This window comes from Pinus tabuliformis, chromosome 9 (genome assembly GCF_031772625.1).
Source record: "Pinus tabuliformis cultivar Carrire ecotype Pingquan chromosome 9, CPIR1, whole genome shotgun sequence".
Classification (NCBI taxonomy): Eukaryota; Viridiplantae; Streptophyta; class Pinopsida; order Pinales; family Pinaceae; genus Pinus; species Pinus tabuliformis.
The window spans coordinates 850,080,854-850,108,740 of NC_142307.1; the positions used below are offsets into that span (position 1 = coordinate 850,080,854).

The window sequence follows — 27,887 nt, forward strand, 5'->3', positions numbered from 1 at the left end:
TGTACCTGTACTGAAGAAGAAGGCGAGACCCCTTCCACACCATGTGGAGATAGTACTCGTCGTGTAGCTGCAAATAAGGCCCTGTGGCCTCGCTGATATGTCACATACATTGGAGCATTGACATGCTCGGTCTCGGGGATGTCAAATTGCTGTGAAGGCTCTCCCTCATCATGAAGTATCTCTGGAGCTGGCTGAGGCGCTGTGAAAAGGTCACGAGAAATAAAATCCTCCCAAGTGATGCCCTGCTGTGGCAACTGATGAACCACTACGATTTTGATCAACGCATAATGATAAATACTGTTATGCTGCTGTGCTGGGGTCTTCCTTTGTACAAGAGGCACCATCTTCTCTATGTTGCGAAACATGAAGTATGGAATGTTCATCATACGTACCCTTGTAAAATGCATCAACAAACGAACATGGTATGCATAAAGACGGGAGAATCTGCCCTCACATCTGAAATACCGAATGATGAGTTTCATTAAAGGTGCAAACTGATGATTCAGGTATTGGAAAGGAAAAACCCTGCTCAAGTGCCTCATATACCCAGGTTTGATGTATGGCTCATAATAGGACTTCTCTAGCTGTTGACGCTTATTCCATTGCTCTCCAATATTTGGTATCCCAGTGGCCTCTGCAATAGTCTCTGGTGACAAAATGAAATCAACTCCGGCGAGGTTTACATGACCATCATGTAAATGTAGAACAAACAAGCGAGCTAGTTCACGATGATGCTGAATTTGTGAAATTAGCTCACAATAGTGATAGCATGACTGACGACGAAAACAATCCATTGCAAGTGGGCAAGCCTGCAATTGAACCAAAGAGATAGGCTCTTCCCTGAGAGGCTTACCACCTTTGCCACCTCTGCGAGACCTTCGTAGCACATTACCCTCTGCTGTAGAATCACTGTCATACTGCTGCTCATACTCTGACTCCGTGTCTGACATGGCTTTGGTGTCAAGATGTCTGTGATATGTATAGTGATATTGGTGTGGTGGAGTCAAATTTCAATGTATACTCAAAACTCTACTATGTTTACCAAAGCATCATACAAACTAAGCCATAATGATAATGCTCTGTTTTCAATGAATTGGCACAAAACATTCACTGCTTGACAAATGAACAAAAATATAATTTGTGCCCTTTAGAATGTTGACTAAGGTTTACAAATGAGCATGGAGCTGGTTTTCATCAATGGAGGATGAGAAATGTTCACCAAACCACCCACATATCTTTAAAAAACCCTTAAAGAATGATTTTATCATGAACCTAGGGTTTCATTTTCCAAGACCCAATACATCAAATTCCCATCTTTGTAAATTAACGTTGGCCAGTGCTGCCCAATGCGCAGCGCACCACCCAATGCGCAGCGCACACTTCCAACTCTGTTCACGGGTATGCAATCACAGTTTTCGGCCTTCTAACACTTGAACACGATCTTGCTTTGGGAATTTGTGAACAAATAGACTTGTTTTCCCTTTTATATACAAACAAAATATCTCACCAAATCTGATTTGATTTAAATTGATCCAATAACCCACTTTGTAATGTTTGGCACTTTTTCACCTTTGGTCTTTTAATACAACACTACTTTTTGATTTTCTCATCCTTTTCTGAGGTTTGGACTGATCATTTTTTGTTGATTTTTGCAGGGATCTGGCATTTTGGCTTTGGAGAAGATCAGAGGCTTGCTCTGAAACCCTTTGAGATAAAACAAATATAATTTCTTACAATAACAATTTTTAGTTCCAAAACAGAGTTTTGGACCTAAAATGTTTTTAAATGCTTTCTGAGGAAACATATTAAGTGAAAATCTTGCGAAACCAACCTCATGGCCTGCGGGCTTTTATTATGTGTATGCACGGGACTCAAAACCCTAGACTCTAGGACTAAAGACCCTTTTTTAACAAAACTAATCATGTATGACGATGAATGAAATGACCATGTACTTTGGTGATTTTTTAAGAAATTTTTGACTAACCCTGCAGGGACAAGCATGAGGGAACACAAGACAACCAGACCCCCTCGTCAGTCAATGGCATGCCCCTAACGAAATGCAATGAAGTGGAACGAGTGAGACACCTAAAATGATATGCAAAAGCGAAAAGATCTCTGACGGAGGGCTATAAGGACCGACTCTAACAGATACAACGATGCGTCCATCAATACTACTATGGTCCCTAACTTCATTTCCCTGTTCATTGATGAGATGAGAGGTACTTCCCATGAGTCCCAGACTGCATGGGTAGGATGCCTCAACAAGAGAACTAATCAATGTTGTCCTCACAGGAGAACACATCAATCTTGCTACAATCGCGATGGAGAACACATCAATCCAGGCTGCCATGGAGAACACATCAATCCAGGCGTCACAGGAGAACACACCAATCCTGCTACAATCGCCATGGAGAACACACCAATCCTGCTACAATCGCCTTGTAGAACACATCAATCCTGCTACAATCGCCATGGAGAACACATCAATCCAGGCCTCACAGGAGAACTAATCATCTTGCTACATAGGAGAGCGAATCATCCTGTTCCACAAGAGAGCGAATCATCTTGTCCCACAAGAGAGTGAATCATCTTGTTCCAGTGCACCACCAGGAGAAGGTGAGTCGCCCTGTGGTCGTATGTTGCTCTAGTAAGAACCGCAAGACCCTTAGAGCTCGCAGAGCTCAATGTATGTAACATGCAGGGCCCTTTTACAAAGGTCTCTCGACGACTCCAAGTCGTTCGGGAAAATCACAAATTTGATCTTTCCCCGAGGCTCTGACCTGTACATCATCTCAGTGTGATGGAGCCTCCTTGCTCATCGACTTACCATATCCCAGATAAGGCAGTATTTGATGTCTGTCTGCTGGAGCAATTGTTGAATACGGGATTCCTCAATAATCAAATCCCACCTCTTCACTTAAGAGCTTCCGCAACCATGCAGCTTCATACAAGATCATACTCGTAGCCATGTATTCGGTCTTGGCGGTGCTTATAGCGACCGACTTCTGCATCGAAGCAAAATCCAAAGAGAACCAGCACTGAAAAGTGCTCTAGTGATCCTCCACACTGCCTGCCCATTCAGCATTCGAATAATAATGTAATTTCATCTTTCCGGCAGTGTATCTCAATCCATGAGAGATTGTGCCCTGAAGATATCTTAGAAGATTCTTGGCACCAATCTAGTGAGGCTCAACCAAATATGAGCTCACCATGTTAACTGCAAAACATATGTCCGGACGGAGGTTCACCAAGAACATCAATGCAAACGAGTTTATGAAACTCAGAGGCATTCCCAAATCTGGTCCGACATCTCTACCATATAACTTACGATCCTTGAGGTAGTCACAGGCTTGCAGTTTATCATTCCACATCCGGAATCCAACTCCCTCTGTCTTCTACAAATAAGAGGGTCTGCACCTGTCAGACATGGGTGCCAGTATGAGAGGTCTATCATCCTCAACTTTCGGGTAAAGGTTTGGATCGGTTTCACTCTTAGTGAATCTCAACTTCATCTGACAGCTATCCATCTTCTCATATTACGCCCGGGGTGCTTTGCTTCAAGCCATAGAGGGCTTTCTTCCACTAGCATACGTGAGATTCCTAATCATCAGTCTCAAACCCCTCAGGTTGTTCCAAACCTGTGGACCTGCTACCTGAGGGGGAATGGTCCCCTTGTAAGATTTTCCTTCGGTACATCTCAAACATGTACCTTCATGCTATTTTTGAATTCAGGCATCTCTGTCACCATATGACTCACAGAGTTTCGGTGCTGTGTCAATGGACATGGTCCCCAGTGGACTTCCTGCAACTTGATACAACCCTGAACTCAAAAACATCTTTGAAAATTTAATTTTCAAACATGTACCTTTCCATTGACGAATGCCACCATAAAACCTTTGACTTCCATTCCCTTTTCAGGATAGGTGGCATCGGTTCCAAGTGTAATCCCACGATTGTTTCTATCTCTACCAAATTAGAGAGTGCACCCTTCTATCCGTTGAAGTGCCTTGAAGCACTACAATCAATATGCCAGATTCCCAAAGAATCTGAAGGAGAGGTCTAATACAAGATAACACTTCTTTATCAGAAACAATATTTGATTCTTCTTACTTAGGGTTCCTTACTCCCTTGAAGAGTCGGCCGTGTCTTTGATGACCTGCATCTCTGTCATTTGGACACTCCTTCGCATAAGGGCCAAACTCATAACCAAGACATCTACCTTTTCATCCACTCTTAGATCCGAATTTCCCAATGAAGTGATCTTTAGGTATGCCATCAGAAACTTCCGCTGCGTCATTCTGATAACATTCTGTGCTTCAACTTCACTCTTGCTTGGGCATTGTCTTCACCTCAGCTCTGATACCATGTTAATTTTTGGTATGTTCTACGCTAGAGCAATTGATTTAATTTCTTTTCCATATTAGCAATCACATCAGCATAAAGTAAACTGTAGATAGAACATAAATATAAATCGCAGAAGACAAGCCAAGACAAGAGGATACAAGATGTGGTGCGAGCCAGGGACAAACCCCACAATATGTGGGGAAACCATTGATCAATTCTTCTTTTATTTTCTTCAAAGTTCAGCAGAGAAAGAGAGAGAGATAGTACATTTATAATAGAAGTCAACACTTTGACTTATCTAGATCTAGCATTAGATCATTTCGTATAGTGATGAGATCAGTTGAAGACATTCTGCTTCAATTGATTCTCAAGATGACTCCTTCACCTATCGTCATGCTGCATCTGGTCCTCTTGCTGCACCACAACATATTGCACCATGCTGCACTAATCATGATAATCATCATGCTCCCCATGTCCATGATCTTATCATGCTGCCCTTACTAATATGCATCATCATCATGCTGCTGTCCTTACAGATGTGTATTATCATCATACTGCTGTGCATCATGTCCATGTTCTCATTCAACTGCTGCCCATGTCCATGTTCTCATTCAACAGCTGCCCATGTCCATGTTCTCATGCTCCATGTCATCATGCATCATTATTGCTTTGATGAGAATGACATTCTTTGCAGAGGTGATCGCTGCATATTGGTGCATCATTTAATACTTTAATAATATGCATCATTTAATACTTTAAGTCACAGCTGTACAGGATGTATGTTACTGTGATCTATATACCGAGATCTTCCTTTTAACGTTTCATAGCACATCAAGACTGATCTTAGATGTGCCCAGATTACATATCATGTACAACGTATATTCAGCATATAAAGTCTTTTATCTGCGAATGTGTCATCATGTACAGCATACATAAGCCTCCATGATCTGCTTATAAATGTCATCAAAGATCTGCGTATAAAGTCCTTTATGAACAACGTATAAAGACCTTAATGAACAACGTATTAAGAAGTCTCCATGATCTGCTTATAAATGTCATCAATGATCTGCGGCTAGGGCTGAGTGTCACCATTGACTGCGTATGAGTCTTTGCTACTGCGGCTAAGTGTGGCTAGGTGACTTCCTTACTGCGGCTACTGCAGTTAGGGCATTATTGCGGCCTTTATTTCCCTTACAGCGTCTTCAACCATGACTGCGGCTTTTACGTGCTTCATTATGTTATCACTGTGGCTTCCATGCTTAGGTTGTGACTTCAAGCCTTGACCCATTACATAGACTACTGCGTGTAAGGATCTCTGCCCTGCGTATTAATTTGGGCATCATGTTGATTGTATAAATGTCACCATGAACAACGTAACCATGAACAGCATATAAGTGAGTTTCCATGAGCAGCGTAATAGTCCTCTTCTTAGCAATGAGTTAGAGCATCATTTGACTATGTATATATGTCTTCATGACTGCGTTGAAGGAGTCTCCTTGTCCCTGTGTTGGATCAACATATGTTGGCTAGGGCATCATCAAACAAGGACAGCGTATTCTTTTTGTGACTCTCCTTCTCCAAAACCCAAGACGTGGAGAGGAGATCACATCAAGAATGTGAGTTGAAATGACTTCAAGTCCTCTATATTTATACTAAAACATATATGATGAATAGTCATGACATTTTGGCTTCTTGAGCCTACGTAAGGGCTGGTCGGCTAGATAATAAAACCATAATCTAAATAAATTCATATCTCCATAAATACATATCGGAATTGAATGATCTTTGGATCAATCCTACACCTCTCGATGAGAGGGATCCAATAAAAATATCAGCTGTCATAAATAAGCTGACCCACTGTCCACATGGAGTTTGGCCCTACGTTGCCAATTTAACACCCCTGATATTGGGATATCTCCAATTTTTAATGTTGCTGACTTATACAGGTATGAAAAAGAACAGGCATAAGACACAGCAGAGGATCAAGAGGAACAAGAGGTTAATTGGGTGAAACAGTTACCTATAGCAAAGGAATTGAAGCCAGAGAGGATTTTGGACAAGAAACTATTGAAGAGGACAAGAGGATAGGAGTACTTTCAGTATTTGGTCAAATGGAGGGATCAACCAATTGCTAAAGCTACTTGGATGACGGATGCCATGCTACAAAAGTTGGGCTTTTCTGTAGAAGAGCTCATGGACAGGAGCCCATGAAGAATTTTGTCCTCAGGAGTCTGATGCAGGAGCATGAGGCTTGGAGGGAAAAAGTCTTCAAACTTATTCCAAAAATACAAAAAAATCTACAAGCAAAGGAGTGGGATCCTTTAGCCATCAATTTACCAACTTTCTAGATAGGATTTTGAGCTAGAACGTAGTGTTGAATGACTTTGTAATTAATTAGAGTAGTTTTGTTTTAAGTTGAGAGCTTTGAGGAGGATATTATTCAAATTTGGTATTGTATGAAAATAGGCAGATTTGATCCTGTGTTTAAGGATCTGATAGTTAGGATGGAGGAGTATATATGTATGTTTTGAATGATTGAATGAGGATTTGGACTGATTGGATTATGTGCAGAACTGATATATCTCTGTGTATTTTTTTTATTAAATTTGTTCAATCCCGGAGGTATTTGCAACCTCCGAACTCTTGCTGTGTATGAGAGAAATATCAGTTTGCCTTTGAATCTCAGAGTTTTAATAAATCTGGCGTGTTTCCATTTAAATTCTTAAGTCGCATTAACAGCGAGTCGGCTTTGTTTTTTTTTAATTCATGCATTGATTAACTTTGTAAGCTTAAATTCGATTTACATTGAAAATCGGCGCATAACACAGAGCCGGATCTGAAATACGGACTTGAATTTCTATAAACAGTGGCTTATAACCTTATTGGGTCCGTAAGGCAATATCAGATCGAAGGTTTGAAGCAGAAGAACCCTGGCCTGTGGAATTGCGACGGCGATGTGCGATTTAATCGCAATCATCGGATTGGAATGAACCGCAACCACCGATTACATTAATTAACTTGCGCGCTATTGGAGTCATCGCAAGCCGTTGAACCCGCGGATCTCACCATCTGACGGATTTTGGGTTGGAAAAATGAACGGGCGTTAAGCGAGAGCTCGGACCCAAAATGTTTTAGATTGGCGGTTTATGAATTCCATCGGGTCCGGATTTTGATTAAGGGTCGTGCAGTTTGCGCGCCCGAAATCGCTATTGGCCATCGGATTAGATGGAGGGTTGATCTATGGTGGAAGAGCGGATCCGAAAAGTTTCAGAATGCGGGTGTGTTTTATTTGAGGTCCGGCCTAAAGCGTTTACGCTTAATCTTTTCCTTTATTTCCTTTGTGTTTAAATAAGTTGTGCTGTTTGGGTTTTTATATAAGGAAAGGCCTGTATTCATTTCCGATAGAAAGAGTTGGACCCCTGTGTACTGTGGAATGCGATTGCGATAATATCGCATCGCATCTTTATTAAATAGTGCATTTGGCCTTTTGCAAGAAACTTCTTGTTAATGCGGTTCTTAATGGTTTAGTTCCATTTATGAAGAAGAGTCTGATCTAGGGGTAAATCACTGATACTCCGCTTGATAGAGAAGAAGGAATTCTTCCAGAATTAGAGGAGATTGTAATAGGTTTTGAGTGCTTATCAATCACAACTGCACCCCGGCCATCACACTTAGACATGAAGTCATTCCCCTCTGTTTCCACCTATTCTCACTAACACCTATGGATTGAAGGGTTGACCTTGGAAATATCACCTCCCTTTAGGGGCTGGATACACGTAATAGGGTCGATTACCTAACCATCCCTACAAAGGTAGGGAACACTTTTATGGGACTTGGTCTAGTTCGATATATGAAGGTGATCCCTAGTTTGAAGTATTATAATGCCCTTAACAACTGTATGGTCCAAGTAGATGTGCCTATGGTTATTGTCTCTAATTAATGGTTGCTTTCCCTTGAGTTTGAGATGGTTTTTCCAGGTGGTTTTGCATAGAGCAATCGAAGCCTAAAGGGCACATTATTCCACTCCTACATCACATGATGTCCATGCCATACTACACTTCCAAAGAGGATGGTGATGTAGAATATGCAACTTTGCCCTTCTAACACATAACATTGGGCACTCTGATGATTTTGATTGTTGATGGACGCCCTAGAGCACCCTCAAATGCCATAATTTTTAGCTCATCTTACCAAGCATTGAGGATTCTTGATGATGTACCAGTGGACCCAGCATGCCCCTAGGCTGGCCTTGACACTACTTTATGGGCATGCGTTGATCCAAAGCCCATAAGAGGATGATTATCGCCCATGATGATTTAGGAGGGCTTGTTGTACCTAATGGAGCCTCAATGCTGGAGAGAGAGTACACCACGTTGTCTAGATGACACCCATAGAGATGATACAGGGCACCTAGAGCTGGCTTTTGGACACATGGAGATGTTGTGGAGGTTGACTTGAGGACCCTTCTTCAAATTGACGTTGATCATGATGCTTAGAGACTTATCCGACCTTTCCGTTGCACTTTTTGAGCCCTAAAGGGCATGCCATCATGCTTATTGAGGGCGGGCAATTTTTGACATTTTATTTGTTGAGCTATTGGATTGGCTTGTAACTTATTTTACTTTAAGTTTACCCAAAACTGAACTTGTTTAGGGGCTTTTAGGTTGATCAATGGAAGTGACCTTTTTAAAAGCGCTCGACTTAGCCTCTTATATTTCACTACTTGTGGAGATGTGATCTTATGTGGAGTTTTGCTATTGGAGACTAGTTCGTGTATTGGAGACATCTTTTTGGGACTAAAAGAAAACATTTCCTTGGAAAAATTGTGACTATTAATTGCATATCTTTTATGGTTTTACATGCAATGGAATATTGCTAGGGTTTTCGATCGTTCCTTCTCTAAATGCAAAATTTTATTGGAAAGTCTTGGTGAATTATTGCATGTTTGATCTATTTTCCTTGGAATCCCTAGAAGACCTCCTAGAGAGCGTTTCTTCTAGTTAATTTCTCCCCTCATAAAAATATAGCTAGTGTTTGAAAGTGAGAACTAGGGTTTCCGCCCTTACTCCATTCATGAATTTGATATCTCTATAGTTTAAATCTATAAGACTTGATCACCTAACCAGGGAAAATCACTTGGATCCTATTGATGATCAAAATTTATTAAGATTCTTACCTTTTCCTCCTTACCTTTTTGGCCCTTTAAGGCAAATTGTTAAGGCTAAGGCAAGGGAGGAATTCAATCAGGGCTTGAGCGATTGAGATGTTGGAGCTGATTTGGCACTTTCACATTGTTTGTCCTCACAAACTGAAAATCTAGCTTTGTTAATGGTAAATATTGTCTCATTAGGGCTGATGTCATCGACCCTAGGAAATTTAGTGCTCACATAAACCCTAATTTTATACAAGGCTTCAACTTAGGACTTGTTGAAGGTTTACCATCTCCTATTGTTGATCATACCTTTAAGTAAACCATTTCTTTGTGCTTGCATGCCTAGATATACTTTTGTTGAACTATATATTGAAACCCTAGGCCTCAAGTACTCTTTTCAAGGCTTAGTTTATGGTACATTACTCCTTGACATAAAGAATTGTGCCCTAATCCAACTAAGAAGTACCTTGCTTAGCCATTCACATACATCACCTTGAACCAATTGACTTAGAACATCTTTTAGGTGATATATATTGGGAAGCCTCCTGTGTGGTGAAATTCCACTAAAGAGCAGGAGGTGGAGTGCTAAGGTTACAGTGGCAGCCACCTCATTGTTGTATCTTAGTCTAGTTCTTTTGTTGTGAGGCCTCTCACAAGGTCTGCTAGATTTTGAGGCAACATGCACAAAACGACTTACTCCATTTGGAAAATCAATCCATGAGTATATGCTCAAGATATGTTTCAAGGCTACAAATAAGGTCGACACCCTCAATAAGTGTAACAAACTCCAGCCCAAAGTGGTTTGTTCGATTAAAGATGGTGTGGATCTCCATAGCCATAAGCAAGGTCTCTCTACTTAGTTACCATAAAGATATCTAGATTCTAGACGTCAATCAATCTGGAAAAGTACGCTTGGCTATGATGTTTATTTCTGTTGTCATATCATTCGAGGGCTGTGTTAGATTAGCCTGTAAGTGCAAAGGTGGTGCCGCAAGGCTGTGATGCCTTAGCTTCCAAATCTGAAGATAAAACTTGTTGTATGATGAAGAATCTGTCCATAGCTATTCTGAAAGGCTGCCTTGTCATGCTGATTTTCTGCTGTCTCAGAGCAGAACTTGCCATATGACTAAAAAGTATATCTCCCGTATGCAGATAGATTCCAACCATTGAAATGAAGCCCAGGTATAGAGGTCTGACTCTGATATCTTGCCTGTTACTTCAGACTTGAACCTCAGAATTGCAGCACAGACCTCATTTGGGTGCTCTAGAGTCTAGACTGTATTAATAATATGTATATATGGCATTCGGTCAAAATAGGACATAAGTCAGCCCTAGAATTTCACTGGCACAGGTCGGCCTGTTACATTTCTTCAACCTCAAGTACATGTGTGTAGGCTCTAATGTTACTAAACAGGTGCCTTTTTACTTGATTTTTCTGAGAGCTAGGTGAGATACAAGACCATTTTCAAAGAGGCTTGTTTCATTTTGGATCTATTCCTTCTTTCCATTGTGGGTGTTTCCTCAAAATAAGACCTTAGGTGCTCATCTAATTAGGATAATATAAGGCATGAAGTAGCCTTGAAGTATGCATTGCTACCATTTATTATCCCTTATTTAGATTTGTATTTGGTTTTGGCCCGGAGCACTCTTACCTAATACTGAAAATCGTTAACCTGCTCCTGCAAGTAGTAACCTCATGCAACCTCATGCAATATCCTGAAGGTCTGAAGCATTGCTGATATGGAGTTGCCAGGAACGCTGTTGTTTCTCATTTACTCGGAGACAGTCTTGCCCTTTGGTATTTGTATAATTGGCTGAAAATTTGCTGATTGGAATTCATGAATATCTTCTTGCAGGCTGACGTATTGATCTTCAGAAAGAAGTAAAAAAACTCCATACACAGGTCATGACATTGAAAGAAAGAACCACCAAATTCTTGTCATCCTGTCTCAAATGTTTTCTGGCATGTCAGATATGTTTGCTTGAATTCCACTGCCAATGATCCCATCTTCACTTTAAGTCTGGGAGGCTGCTGACATAACGATCACCAAAACTGCAATAGATGTGTTACAGTGGGATTTGGCAAAATATGAGTGCTTATAGCTTTGCCTTTGATCATTTACCATTTCCTTGGTTGGGAAAGAGAGAAGAAAAAAATGTTGATGATGTGATGCTAGAGTTGAACTTGCTCTTTTTTCCTAAGCAGGGCAGTGGCCTGCTAGTGTTTAGATAGTGTCCCAATGGTGGTCAGGCCAGGGATTATGCATGGAGGGACCACAGGAAATCTCAGAACCTTTACATCGGTTGCCTGTACTAGCAATATACTCCAATGTCTTCTTGAATACTAAGTCGTTCTGCATCTCCAGAATGTCATCAATTTGCATCTTGAACTGACATAGCATCCTACTCAAAACAACACTGAAATGCTGCTTCATGTTTGTTGTCTTAACTTCTCGAAGCTGCTGAGTTTTAATTGCCGATCTTAGTGATGATTTAGTGCTGTGGATGATGATATCCCTGTGGGTTTATGGGCTGCAATATTTTTCTATGATGTCTCCAGAATTTATCATTAATAGCAGTACCCTAAAGTAAATCTGGACTGCCATACGAATTTCATTGCTTGCATATTGTCTTCAAAAGTGTGAGCAGCAACAGTATTGTTTGAATATAATATATATGCAGGGTGTAATAGAACAATGCCAATATAAATCACAGAAAGTAGCAAGCATAAACCAACAAGTGTCCACTGATATGCTGATCCATCATTGCTATTCATCCATGTAGAGAAAATTGTGCACTAAGATAAGCACCATACAGTCTACTAAAGCAACTTGTAACATACCATGCACCATAATAATACACCATAGAAGCATCAACCATGAAGACCATCGATATGTGTGATGAAGATCACCCTTGTTAACCCTCACACAATATGAGGGTTAACAGGGTGTGTATGCTGTTCTGATTGGAGCTGATCTGAGGCTAGACATTGATCGTGGCAGATTTTGAGTATCTGTTTTGAGGGCACACAGATCTGAAAAGATTGTGATCTGCAATCTGCTATACAGGCTGCCACGATCTTAGCATAGCAGCTGCTGGACTAGAGGCCGAAATTGCTTTTACTTTGAATCCTTATGTTTGAAAACTCTTGGTTCACAATGGAAATCATTCACAAATCTGAGTCCAAAGAGACGGAACATTCACAGAATAATTATACTTTATTAACCCAGGGTCATGGTCATTGGTCATGGATTTTTGAATTTTTCACTTAAGTGCATAAGTACAATTTATATTCATCTCTATTCCTTGTGTGATTAACTGATGAATTTTTATCAAATTATATATGTTACCATATTTCCCTGGACATTAATTGTCTATTCGCTAGACAGGCACCTATGAAGTTGGCTTTATGGCATGTTGCTGTCAGTTGGAAATTGGAATACAACAGACGCTTTTGTAATATGTTTTTTTTACTGATAAGTACTCAATCGTAGGAATTTTTTTTACTGAGAATAGTGAAATGGCATGTATTGTTAAGATGTACATTGTTGTTGGTCATGAATTAATCGTAACTATTCACTTCTATTTCTGAATTGTCATTATTTGATGCTTCAGGACATGTTACCAGATTATATTCAAATGCGAGTTGCAGAGTCTATTCTTTTTGTAGGCAAAGCTGTTAGAGTTCTGCGCAACCCTAGCCCATCTTTTCAGAGCCAGAAGGCTGGACCTCATCAACAATCAAGGGCTTCAAATAGACTGCAAGGAGTAACAGGAAGCTTTTCTTTCCAAAAGGAGTCATTCTTGGCAGGTAGACCTTCACATGATGCAAAGCTTCTTCCACAATCTGAAGCTGATAAAATTGCTGCAATGCTTCAAGAATTGAAGGTATCTTTTGTCATTGAATGGGCTACTGGGGTAAATGAGACTTATTGAGGTGATATCAATGTTTAACTAATGTTTGGTTATGGTTCTAATTTGATTACTCAAATAAGCAGTTTACATAATGATGACATTAATGCAATTATTCGGTTAGTCAGATTTGATGCTCATCTGTGTTGGAACTATTAGAAGGATTCAGATTTAAGTTTGCCATGCTTTCTATTTGTACATATGACTAAAGAATTCATGTACAACTTGTTTACTGTTGATATGAAGGACATGCCTGAATTCCACAAGAGGTCATTTGAATGTGCTGTTGATTCTATTCGCACTATTGCTGCTACACATCTTTGGCAGGTGTGATAACCCAAGTGTAAATAATTGACATTTGGCAAATATAGAAAATCCAAGTTTGCTTCAATACTGATTAGGATATTTAACATTTTGGTCACTTATGCTAGGTGTTTGTAGCTTGTTGTTGTACATGCAGACTTGAATGGCCATTTAAAAGCACTTAAAGATTACTTCCTTTTGGCTAAAGGAGATTTCTTTCAGGCAAGTTGTATAACCTCACTATAACTGCAAACTTCTTTCTTCTAACTGTTTATTTTGCACAGGATAGTTATATTGAATTGTCATATTTAACTGTGTTTGCTTTGCATTTTTTTGGACACCTTTATATGAACTAAGTAGATAACTGTCTTTCTTCATGGAACATTATTAGGTGTTAGTGTAAGATCATCATAAAGTGTCTCATGACATAATGATAATTAATAAGAAAGAATTATATACCTAATGTGTTAAAATATTGTAACTCCATGCTTGACAACTTTTTGTATCCATCCATGAGTCCATGTCATGAGTATCTTTTTTGATAATGGAAGAGTACAATTATCTGTCTCTATTTCTTTGCTACTCTGTATTACATTGTGTGTGTGTGCTCTTATCTTATATAATATGAAAGCTAAGGTTCATTGGCATCTGGGAGGATCTGAGTCTGATATCAGTGTATTTGGGAAAGCCATGGTGAATGGTAAAGGCATTCTGGGCACAACCACAGGAATAATAGATTGTAGCCGTGAGATTGTGGCACATGGGATGCAGAATTGGCATCATGCACAAGGGAGGATCAACGTAAGAACCAGAATTCTAGGTATTCTCCGGGTTTTACCAAGGAAGATGGTGGCACCGTTAGGTATGAATTTCAATAAATTAAACTCATTGTTTATACAATTTAGAAAAATGAAATATTAAATAAAAATGTTTACAGTGACAACAATGTAAATATGATGAGGAAGCAATAAGCTACAACACACAAAGAAGAATCTTTGAGCCAAGCAAATAACCATCGAATTTTATTGTTTTAGGGTATTTACACAAATGGGAAAAAATTTAATTTTAGAAAAAAATTAATATATTAAATTGCTTGGATAACAACGAGACAGAAAGTTTGAATAATAGAAACAGTGATGGGAAGCAGAGCATGCTCACATGATAATGAACATGGGAACATGTTGAAATGATAAAAGTTAAATCATTGTAGTGATATGGCACAAGACAATGCCAAGGGGAACCAGTTGATTGTCATGGGAACACAAGACATTGATCATTTTGGCAGGAACTAGAGTATATGTGAGTAGGTATACCAGCATGGACATTTTGATGCAGGTGGGATAAATTATATTCGTTTTCTGAACCTTGATAATTTGAACTCTGCTTTATAAATTCATGTAAGTAGGAGAAAACATTGAATGGAGCTAAAGATGTATTCCAAGCATGATAGACATGATATGGGATAAGGACTGAATGCCTAGGAGTCAGGACACTTTCAATGGTGGTCAAGATGCTAGTGAATTTGCTGTTTGGACGTCAAACATGGCTTGTTTAAACATCAATCGCAAGGGCTGTAATTTGTAGGTAAAATTATATTCTTCACGAGTTGAGGCAAGCTCCAAAGGCTTGGTTTATAAAACAAATATTCTTTGGCACCTAGGTGTAGAAAGAAGCCCATTGTTGGAATTAAAATCAAATTCTACATCTGTGCAGGTGGGATGGAATTTTCAGCCATAATCGACTTTTAGTCAATGAGTCGATGGTCATATAGGTGTTTGTGACATGGTTTGTGAATTGATTCTAGCTGGGGCGGTTGCATGAGGGAGTGTTATTGTCCTTGTTGATTCCTAGGTTCTCACTTGGTGCAAATGTCCCATAAGCACACGTTATGAGACCCCCAAGGAAAACTTAGACAAGCTTTCATTGTCACCTTAGTGGCTTTATTGTTCTCTCTTTAGACTAGATGGATTCTAACTTGAGGGGTCTTCCTATTTCCACCACATCTCTTAGAGGGTATGAGTATTTCATCACCTTCATCGATCACTGCTCCAGGAAAACCTGGATCTGTTTCTTGAAGAACATGGATGAGGTCTTCAATCGTTTCCAAGAGTTTAAAGCTCTAGTGGAAAATGCGACAGGGAAGCGGATCAAGGTGCTTCACACAAATAATGTAGGAAATTACACAAATAATGACTTCACGGGTTTCTATGCGAAAGAGGGCATCAGGAGGGATTGGACAACTCCATACAATAAACAACAAAATGGAGTAGTGGACCGGAAGAAAGGTCTATAGTTGGGGCAACAAAAGCTATGTTATTTGACTAGGACATGCCCGAGTTTCTATGGGCTGAGACATGTAACACAACGATGTATAAGCAGAATAGAGTTCCTCATAGGGCATTGTGGAAGATAACACCATTAGAGTTTTTCTCCGGAAAGAAGCCAAAGGTTAGTCACTTCAAGATCTTTCGCAGTGTAGCCTACTACCATGTACCTAATGAGAAACACACTAAGCTAGATCAGATTGCAGAGAAGGGGTTCTTCGTTGGGTATAGCGAAACATCAAAGGCTTACAGGATCTATGTTCCTAGCTGTAGGAAGATTATTGTGAGACGGGACGTGAATTTCATGGAGGAAAGAGCCTTCAAGAGAACTCGCGAGTTGCTGGCAGGTCATCAGAGTGAAGCAACAAAAGCTCCATTCGTGTAGCAACAGGGATAGCCACAGGGGCAGTCGCAGGGACAGCTGTAAGGACAGTCACTGGGATCTGGTAAAGTTACTAGTATGAGCACAACCTTAGGTGCAGGAGGTCCAATGAGTTTGCAGCAGATGGAGCAATAGAGGTAGGATGAAGCGCTAGTTGAACCACCCACCACTAGCGGTTTGACTAGTAGAGAAGTTTGTTAGATGCACTAAGCTAGGTACATATATTGTTGTTGGGGGTTGTCAGTCTTCATTTATATCCTTTTTGTATGAAACTATCTATGTAATTTCCTTATGCAATGTCTTGTAACTAGAGCATTGATAATGTAATGTCCCAAACGAAGAAAATTTGGAACAACCCCTTCACATAGAATTTCTACTCACAAACAAAAGATTACCATGTAAAATATGACATATAAAATGCATGCAATTTCTATAACATGATAAGCAGAAACAATCTTAGCTTTATTATAATATATGAGTTGGGGTTTTACATGCTGGAATAACAAAATAACTGAGATAGCTGGCCTCAACAGATCTACAATAATGCCACAACGGGCCTCCCAAAACAACTGAAAAACAAATCACTGCAACTTGTGAACCCTGAATGGATCCACCAAAGGAAGAGATGGGCGCACAACCACTCTCACTGAATCACCCAAGGGTTTCCGTCCCGGGGCCACTATTGAAGTAGAGAATCACGTTCTCAAACATCTCCACAAGAAGAAACCTCAAATCCAAGATGTCTCCAAATGACCTTCTCCTCCTCTTTTATAGATCTCATGGATAGATCTCCAAGCCTCTAGAAGCATCTTATTTTATTATTTTATTATTATTCTAGAAGCTCCTCCATTGACTTTATCAAGTGACCCTTTTAATTTTATTTTACTTCACTTAAGTCACTTTCGACCTTTTTTTTCCATTTAATTATTTTTTCTTAATTAAATGACTAATTAAAGTCATTTTTTAACTAAGGAAAATGGAAAATTACCCACCATACTCTCTTCGGCCACTGGAAGTCTCTTCTCAGCATCCCATCCTGTAGATCTTCTCGTTCCGGTTCCAATGAGCTATTACATTGAGGTGTTCCATCAATTAATCTCCCCAGAATGCCACCTTGAGCATAATTAATTAAATTATGCCAATAATAACCCCGTTTTAGAGGAATTATCAGAAAGTCACAAAACCAAAAACAAGATGTGCGGAATTGCTCATAATGATGAATATGCCAAGCGAATTCCATCAAACCCCATGAAAACTCCTCAAAACTCCATCGGAACCCCTAATGACATAAACCTGCTCCATTGACTTGGCCATCTCCTGCCCCGGAAATCCGCTCTTGCTGTACTATGAAGAAGAATAAAAATGGGGACATTACAGTCCTCCTGCTCGAAGATTGCTTGCCCTCAAGCAATCCAAATCTATGGACCAGTCTGGTGGCCCAACGCAGTTGAGACCCAATGCCCAGATCCCATACAAGCCACTGGTCCACATCACACCTCCAAGCTATCGAAACATGACTGGATCCCCCAATACTTGGATCCCATGTCCATCTCTGGCTCAAACCGCTAGTAGTAGATCCACCTTGATCAATGCTCCACGGCTCCTGCTGTGCTATAGCTCCAGCTGCGAATGCTGCTCCATCCACTGCATACCAACCCATCACCTCTCTCCAATCCAACCCTTGGCATAAACCAAGGTCAATCTCATCATACCGATGCTACACTGAAATAATGATGAGTGGCTAGCCTACATCCTGCTGCCAATTGGAGCATGTAATATCCCTCACCTCTAAGGGCATCTGCAATACACTACTCTTGACTAAAAATGATACTCCATCAATAGGATACCAACTCATGATCTCTTGCCAATCCAAATCATGGACCTTGGTGTAAGTAACAAGTCAAGTATGCTGATGCTGGTCCATGCTCAACTCATGCTGCTCTACTTGGTTGGACAATAATATCCATCGAGGGAACCTTGTCTCTCTCCTAGTAACGGGTACAAGTGGCCAAACTGTGTTGCAAGCCCCATCTATGTACTCCTAGAGAGGGCTGTTGCTTGAAAATGCTGCAGCTCAACTGGCTGCCACTACATCTGTTTGCACCTCATCAATGGGTAGACCCAAAGATGGATGCACTGCCATCTCCCCCGCTTGATAGGAAAATCCATGCTCCTCTAGTCCACCAATCTCCTGCCAAACTGTCCTATCATACTCCAACATCTCCTGAGGACAAGTGTCAGCAAATACCATCACCTTGCCAGTTGCATGTACATTTGTTTTCTCCTCATCAACGATTGACCCCAAGGGTGGCCGCTCATCCTCCATCATCACGACTTCAATATGAACCTCTAATTGGCCCTTCCTAAAAGGCTCACCATGCATACTGCGCACATCCTCCTCCTCGGCTAACTTGTGATCTGCCATATGATGCTTATGCTAAATCACCACTGGTGACTCATCATCCTGAAGGTCTCTCATAAGGTCTGCTAGCAGCTCATCATACATAGCCGAATATAAATCTACGCTGTCGTCAGCATCTCTACAGGTCTGCTCACGCTCCCCTATGTGTTCACCATGCTAGATTGCCACTGATAGCTCACCTCCCCGGTCTCCTCTCTGCATGGGAATAATCTGTTTCTCATTAAACCGATCCACTAGATAGTTATGCATACTGCAGCTGCTGCCATCATCCTCACATGCCTGCTGATGCTCTTCAGAAGAATCCTCATCTGAATGGACAGAATGAGTCTTCCCCAGCTCTACCTCTATCATTTCTCCCTTAGCTTTACACCTGTGATCTAGTGTCCATGCTCCCTGACATGTAAAACAAATCCGCTCTCTTCTCATTTGATTTCTGCTCTTCTTTGGGGGTTTTGGAGACTGCTCTTTCTTTGGCTCCTCACCTTTTCCAGATCGGAACCCTCCAAAAATTCTCCTTATCAAATTTCTTCTAACAAGAGGGTCGTTGCTAAGGGATGCAAGTTGCCTTAGTGACTCATCTTTGAGCCAATAAATTTGAAAATTTCAAGCTCCCTGGTTTGAATGACAATGAAGCAACCTGCAAGTGATACTCAGTGGCTTTGTATGTCTTCAACAAAAGTTTCCACAAGAAAAGGATCTCCCGTGGCACTTCTATCTCAGCCCACTACTACAGTTACAAATACGCATCAAGAGATTACTGAGAAAGTTATAAATTTGTGCCCCCTTTTGACAGAGACACGCACAACAACAACTTCGTCCTAGATTTGGAAGTGATAACTCGTCCTCCAAGAAATCGTGGCTCAGTCAACCAGTGAACTCGACCTCCACTACAGGTGTCTTTATTTGGTGTCAGACGCACAACTCAGGGCACCATCAAGTCTGCTTCAATACTTCGCTATGGTTGTTGTCTGCTACAGGACTACCTTTATATGTTAACTTTTAAGCCACTCATGTGTCCAATAAGAAGGAAATGACCCTAAAAATTTGTATACACAGAAAATGATAACACCAGCACCCACGTCCTATAAAGAATAACCTTCAGCGCCCACTGTAATTCTGGCAGAGAATATTTTAATGTTTGGCCAACAACGAACTTGGGTGACTGTCCACTAAATTTTGGTGTCTGGAATTCTTCTGATGTTTTCCCCAACAATTGGACTCTCCCAACTCTGCCAATAAAATTATGTCCAATCTTACTCCAATGGTGATTCTCGACTTCCAACGAACAATCGGCTATAACACTGGAAGTTTTGCTTCAGCAAGGGAACCTTCAATTTGTCAATTCCTCTAGAAATTTCTGAGTTTTGTGGCCAACTTCAGTGTGTAGTTTTACCAAACAGTTGGATACACTTGCTGTAGGTGTAGACTTTATGATTTGTTTCAAATGACACATACAAAGATTTTGGTAGCATAGAGAAGCCTCAAACAACTGTACCAACTTTATTTATAAACTCAAAATAATTCACCCATAGTGAACTCCATTTGACATGATAACGCTTTCTTGTGATAAATACTGATTTTATAAGTGCCCAAAAGCACATATATGCTTCTACCACTTTATTATTGCATTCATCAAAGATTAAAAAAATACCAGTGGCAATAATTAGAGGAACCTGGTATACGAACAACAAGGCTCTCTTGAGTATTTGTTGCTCCTTCCAGTGTGACTATTACTAATGTATCTCCCAGGTGACTGCCCCCACTTCACTGTGTAATAACCAACAGGTGTAGCCTCCCAATGGACACCAAATACGTGCAACCAACAGAGGAATCCATAGCCCTTGTAGTGAAAGGGAAGTCGGCTCCTCCTTTGAATTTCATTGGTGCCTCCCTGCAAATAAATGATGCGCTCTTCACAAAAAATGTCATCTATTTAATCAATCCCCCTTTGATGAGAGAACTTCTGGAGAGATACATGGAGCAGAACACTTGAAAATCCTTGGTCTGCGGCTACGTAAGCAATCACATAATTTTTTATCAATTCCACGTATTGATCCAGCTCAACCCACCTGTGATATGAACAAGTATTCTCGGATTTTGATGCTAGATATGGGCTACCACTGCCAGGTATTTTGCATTGCCGCTGCACCTCCCTACCATGGCAGCTGATCAATCAGCACCTCCGTGGACACACAGGATCCTCAGGCAGTGTGTGATAACGATCTGATGCGACCACTCTAAATTACTTCGCTACCTTTTCGACAACAACCACGACTTTGCCACAAATCGCTGTCAACGATGATGTAGCCCTGTTTGATATTCTTCAGCACACATATTGATCTAGTCCCTATGCACAACTTGTCCACTGCCAAAGATGTGCACGACTTCTTACACAACGAACCTTAATACTAATTGCCCATCACGCAATCAATGCATTTCAAATCAATCACAGTTACAGACATTGCCGAGCTTATGCAAATTAACCCATAATTATTTTTCCAGCGATTGATACTTTCAGCAATTCAGCTTTGGCATATGCAGAAGCCGACAATTTTGGTGCCAAGCTATTCAAGATAGTCCCTGTTCTAATGAATGCGGCTAGTCGCTCAAAAATTTATCGCTTCCATTCACTAGAGGAATTTAACAGCTGTTGAGAAACTCCATGATGCTCACTGTTTGACTTGGAGCTTGGCTCATTCGATATTGCCCATCTCCTTAGCGACCCCAAATCACGAAATATATTATGTGACTGTGACAACAAATTGCGACCTTCAGTGATGCGACAATGTGACGACTCACGTTGACCACAAACGTGAATCAATTTGCCGTTACAGTCCCCAGCTCACAGGTGTGACCATACATTGCCCACAACTCGAATTTTCACGGTCAATGAAGGGTAGTTTCACTAATTCGTGGGGTTTGCATGCAAAATAGCTGCTTGTCCCTTGTGGCTCCAATCACGATTTTTGCAGTGCTTTACGCTTGAATGTGATTAGTCACAATTGCTCCAGAATTATGTCTTCAGTTCGACTTGCCGTGGCCCAGACTAGACCCTTTGATATTTTCGACCTTGTGATTTCAGCGATCAAGACGGCTTCAAAGAAAATCGGGTCCAGCTCAGCGATCCACTTGGCGTCGATAACACTGGTTCATGAAATTAAATTGATCTTGAAATTCCCCCTTCGATTTGGCTTTGCCGGAAGTTGGAAAGTAACTTCTCAGTAGTCCATGATCAATCGATGTCCTTCAGATTGTGGTGGCTACATCAAAATGATTCAACTTGATCGTCAATCCAACCGCACAGGGGACCTCACACGCACTCTATCAACAAATCTCTCCGACGGTAGATCAATTCTCCCAATCTTATGCCTAGCCAATAGCTATGTTCCCACAACTATCATTCACTGGTTGTTTGTTAGACTGGCTGCTCAGCGCATCAAATTGGCGGATTGGATCTGTGCCTTATTCTTCCAAGCCAGTGACTCGGGTTCCTACCAGATCGACCCTTCTCTAGTCCCAGATTTTTTGTTTGAATGACTCGGTGCCAAAATTTTGGCCTGTACAAAAACAAAGTTGGCCCTTACTCTTCAATTTTCTTACTTTGGAACAATAATAAATTTAGCCCCGAAATTCCTTCAATAATAGTATTAGAGATTTCTGGCTTGATGGAAATAATCTTCAAAACCCTGAGGCTATTTTGGACAAGGATATATCTTCTGCAATAAAATTAGCTTCGACAAAAATGGAAGAATTTCGACAAATAATAACTTGAACCATAATAGCGGTAACTAAAACTGAAAACTCGTAGGCTGAGTCAAGATCAAGGCTTTTATACCACTATAATGTCCTAAACGAAGAAAATTTCTACTCACAAACAAAAGATTACTATCTAAAATATGACATATAAAATGCATGAAATTTGTATAACATGATAAGCATAAACAATCTCAGCTTTATTATAATATATGAACTGGGGTTTTACATGCTTGAATAACAAAAACGCTGAGATAGTTGGCCTCAACATATCTACAATAATGCCACAATGGGCCTCCCAAAATAACTGAAAAACAAATCACTGCAACCTGTGAACCCTGAATGGATCCACCAAGGGAAGAGATGGGCACTCCACCCACTCTCATTGAATCACTCAAGGGTTTCTGTCCTGGGGCTACTGCTGAAGTAGAGAATCATGTTCTCAAACCTCTCCACAAGAAGAAATCTCAAATCCAAGGTGTCTCCAAATGACCTTCTCCTTCTCTTCTATAGATCTCATGGATAGATCTCCAAGCCTCTAGAAGCATCTTATTTATTATTTTATTATTATTCTAGAAGCTCCAACATTGACTTTATCAAGTGACCCTTTTAATTTTATTTTATTTCACTTAAGTCACTTTTGGCCCTTTTTCTCCAATTAATTATTTTTCCTTAATTAAATGACTAATTAAAGTGATTTTTTAACTAAGGAAAATGGAAAATTTCCCGCCATACTCTCTTTGGCCACTGGAAGTCTCTTCTCAGCATCCCATCTTGTAGATCTTCTTGTTTTGGTTCCATTGAGCTATTACACTGACGTGTTCCATCAATGCCACCTCGAGCATAATTAATTAAGTTATGCCAATATTAACCCCGTTTTACAGGAATTATCAGAAAGTCATGGAAACAAAAAACAAGATGTACGGAACTGCTCATAATGATGAATATGCCAAGCGAATGCCATCAGACCCCATGAAAACTCCTCAAAACTCCAGCGGAACCCCTAATGACATAAACTTGCTCCACTAACCTGGCCATCCCCTACCTTGGAAATCCACCTTGGCTATACTATGAAGAAGAATAAAAATGGGGACATTACAGATAAAATGTATTAGGGTTTGATGTTGAAGTGGGAGGTTGAGTACATTTGGAGAGGTCTATGTTTTGAGTTGAGCCTTGTAATGATCATTTGTGCTGTTATATGTATTAGGGTCAGAGGTCTGCATCCATTGATGTAACCTTCCTATAGTATAGCCCTGTGTTGAAGATTGAGGTCTATTGTGAGGAAAATTGTTGTTGTGGCCATGTCATTACTTGTATGAGTTTGTTTGGTTGCTGGTTATGAGTTGGTTTGAGAGTAGAGAGTGTATTATTGTATGTTGTTGATGTAGCTGTCCATGAGATGTTTGATGATTAGAACATTTATATGGCTATAGCTTTAATTGATGTCATTTTGATGAGGTTATGCCAATAATGGAGTTTGTAAGGCACCTCCTAAATTAACACAACAATACTTTAGTGGACTACAATATGGATCGACAAAAAAAGCAGAACAACATACCCTTCTCAAAGGGAGTTCATGCCATTCTTCAACAAGAGAAGCCAAAGGGATTTGTAGAAGGGGCCATAAATCAGGCACAAAATATTTTCACTTGGGACAAATTTGAAGTACATGAGGATTACAGTGAAAGCCCTTCTCAAATTGGAAGAACTAGACTCACTCCTTTCCAAGGTGGGCTAGTCAGAGGGGAAGAAGCTAAGTTGGGCTCTAAAACCAGCCATGCTTGCCCTTATACAACACAAGTTCTTGGAGTACCCTTGTGAAGGGGTCAAACTTCTAGTTGCATCCTGTCTCAGTAACATCATGAAGCTGACCGCACCTATACCTCCTTACAACGATGATATTATGAGGGGAGTTTTCAAGCTAATAGTAGAGACCTTTTAGGACTTGGATAACACCATGGGTCCTACCTTTGGGAAAAAGCTCGAGATTTTAGAAGCCATGGCCATGCTCAGATCTTATGACATCATGTTTGATCTAGAGTGTGATGACTTGATTCTTCAAATGTTCCAATACTTTAGCATTAAGAAACATCATCCAGACACGGTCAAAGCACACATGCAATCCATTTTGTCTTTAGTTATGGGAGACTGTGATGCCATCTGCAAGAAGTTGCAGTCTAAGTTGTTGGCAATTTAGAGAAATGAACAAATTGTCTCACTCGCTGCTTATGAACTAGTTGAAAGGTTGGTTGAGTAGAACATTAAGCTGCTTAGAAGACAATTGACTGGGGAGGAGCTGCTAAGATTTGGTGGATCGTGCAACAAGAATGAGTTGCGGAGGAAGGGTCTTTGCTTCATCTGCAAGGAAGCTTTTGGTGCTAACCAATCATGTTTGGGTGACACTAAGGAGGTGACAAAGGTAGATCAGGAGGAGATTTATTTTGACTTTTCCGGATGAGGATTCTTCTTTTATAGTTGAGCCCATGGGATCATACGAGGATACCTCTAAGGAGCATGAGTAGTCATTTAGAGTTGTTGGCAGTTGCCCAAATATGCATCCATGTGTGATCAGATTTCCCCCCCTTAAGGGAAGAAGATCAAGGAGCAGAATTGCGAGATGAGCGAGTGATGATTCAACATGAAGAGAACCTAGAAGAGCGTGAGTCAGTTGAGGAAGATGATATGTAGATTGTGCATGATGAGCCATTTTTGGAGAGCCAATTGGAGCCTCATGTTGAGCCCATGATGGAGGAGGATGAGTAGCCATCTTTTGGACCAGCCATTGATGAGGAGCAGACATATACATAGGCAGCCAATAGAGCTATAGTACTTTCAGACCTCAACCCTCTCCAGGGGTACATAGACAAGGCTTGTAGCATGGTCTGCCCACTCTTGTCCACTATTGAAAGAGGGGCAGGATTTCTTAGACGAATCTTGTGGGTTGACCAGGCAGAACTGCATGAGCTGAGTACGATGCAACATAGTAGAGCCTATGCATTCGATTCTTCCCACAAGATGGATTGGTGGAGATCATGAGTTGGTATCCCATTGATGGGGCGATATTTTTAGTCAGGGGCGTAGTACGACAGGGGCCTTTAGATGCTACAAGCACCAACGTTCCAATTGCACTAGCCCTACATCAACATCAACAGAGTGGGGTTGACTCTGGTCTATGCCAGGAGTTGGATTGATGAGAAGTGATGAGTTGTTATTCTATTGGTGGAGCAACATCTATGGCCAAAGACAAAGCACAACTAGAGTTATGGGGTATGGGTGGTGATGAGTGTGTTGATTTCTGGTAGCATCGGATGTGCTCTAAGTCTCAAATTTTGTAGGGAGGCTTAGACACATGTATTCCACAATACCTAGAAATCGTTTTGGGAAATTCTACCCAGAGACAGTTTTATTAAAATAATTAATTATTTTTAATGAGTGCTTAAGTCTAAACTTAGGAAATTAAAATAATTAAAGGGTATTAATCTAACTATGGGTGAAACTTCTAGAAGAAGACGAGGATCAAGTCAATATGATCTGAGCCATTGATTAGAATCTAATCTGGGCCGTTGAATACTCAACTGAAGGATTATAAGAAGGACTTCGATGGGCATTTGGAAAACAAACTAGACAGATATTCAGTTACTCGAGTAAAATCGATTTCCAAACTAGTCGTAGTTTGGCAAGAGGAAATCGATTCAGAGGGAGAGTTGCAGGTGAGGAGGAGAGAGGGTATCAGCAGCAGTCGAGAGGCAGGAGCAGAAGAAGCAGAGCAGAGAAGAGACAACGCAAAAGCTGTGACGTAGAGGGACAACGCAGAAACTGAGACGTTGGGACTGTGCAGTCCCTATGCAGAAGCTGACGCAGTGAGTGACAAAGGGGGTAGCAGGTCCTCTCCCATATCAGAATCTCGCCAAGGAGTGTGAGAAAGTTGTCTGTAAAATTCTCACAGAGATATCTTTTCTATTCTGCTAGTTGCATCTTGTACATGAGATTTTTGCTGAAGATTAATAAAGAAACCCTCATCTGCTGCACCAATTTTCCCGCATTGGGTTTTTTCGGGGACGATTGTCCAAAAATAAATATGTCATTGTGATTATCCTTGCGCTAGTATTTTTTTTTGCATTTTCTTTTAGCAGTATTTTAATTGTGAAGGACGCAATAGAATTTATTTCGATATTTTCCATAGGAACACTGCGAATAACTTATTTCTGAATTAATAAGTAGAAGAAATAATATGAGTCACTGCAGTTGGATTTCTATTTTGAATTTTTCACATGGTATCAGAGTTGAGATAAGTGCAGACCAGAAGAGCCAAGCGTTGGAGAGAAGAAGGGAGTTCGAAATTACTGCATAGGCAGAAAATCGAAACCCTAGAGGAATTGCGCAGTCCAGTCCTGGAGGGGCAAATTTTTCATAAGAAAATCTCTCTCTGAGTGAGTCGACAGAGAGGAAGATTTCCAGGTTGAAGTTGCTAGTGACAGAGGAAGCAACGCAGAAGCTTCAGTGCAGAGCAATAAAGACGCAGTCTCTTAAACGGTTACTGTGGCAGAAAAAAGTGTCAGAGATCGATAAGAAAATAACACTGAGAAGGATGGAAAATCAAGGTTTTTCCAAATTATCTTCTAGATTAGAAGAAGGATTCGCATGTTTGTCAAGTTCATCATCAGCAGATGTTTGGTACATTGATAGCAGGGCTTCAACTCATATGAATAGAGTACGAGAATGTTTCCCAAGCTATCAAGAAGAACAAATGGACTTCCAAATTACTATGGGAAACAAAATGAAGTGTACTCTATTAGGGAGAGGCACCATAGCATTTCAGACAGAAGCAGGAACCAACATCTGAGTCACTAATGTTCTGCATGTGCTCGGGTTAGGAATGAATCTGATTTCAGTGTCCCAGTTACAAGACAAGGGATACGATGTATACTTCATTGGAAGGAAAGTATATGTCAAACATCCAAGTTGGAAGAAGAAGAGACAAATTGGAGTTCGAAGCAACAGACTGTATAGATTGCAGCTTGAGTCTCCAATGGCACTGATAGGCAACAATCTTAATGGTGAAAAGGAACTTAATGAGCTATGGCACAGGCGAATGGGACACTTACACCACAAAGCACTGAGAATGCTCAGAGAGACTGTGACAGGAGTTCTAGTCCTTAGTACTGAGCATGATGATATACGCAGAGGATGCGTACTAGGGAAGTACACTAAAGCAACTTTTTCCAGGATTAAAAATAGAGTGGAAGGCATATTGGGATTGATACACTCAAATATCTGTCGTCCAATGTCCAC

At 40.6% G+C, this 27,887-nt stretch overlaps 1 protein-coding gene across 1 annotated transcript in view; it reads left to right on the forward strand.

Moving 5' to 3' along the window:
* The window catches only part of LOC149151455 (gamma-tubulin complex component 4-like), a 447,891-nt gene that overhangs the window by 200,804 nt on the left and 219,200 nt on the right, over positions 1-27,887 (forward strand). The window contains exons 6-8 of the mRNA XM_089443163.1: positions 13,112-13,384; positions 13,655-13,735; positions 13,850-13,933. Of these exons, the coding sequence (XP_089299289.1) occupies positions 13,112-13,384; positions 13,655-13,735; positions 13,850-13,933 (438 nt within the window). The remainder of the gene's footprint in view (positions 1-13,111; positions 13,385-13,654; positions 13,736-13,849; positions 13,934-27,887) is intronic.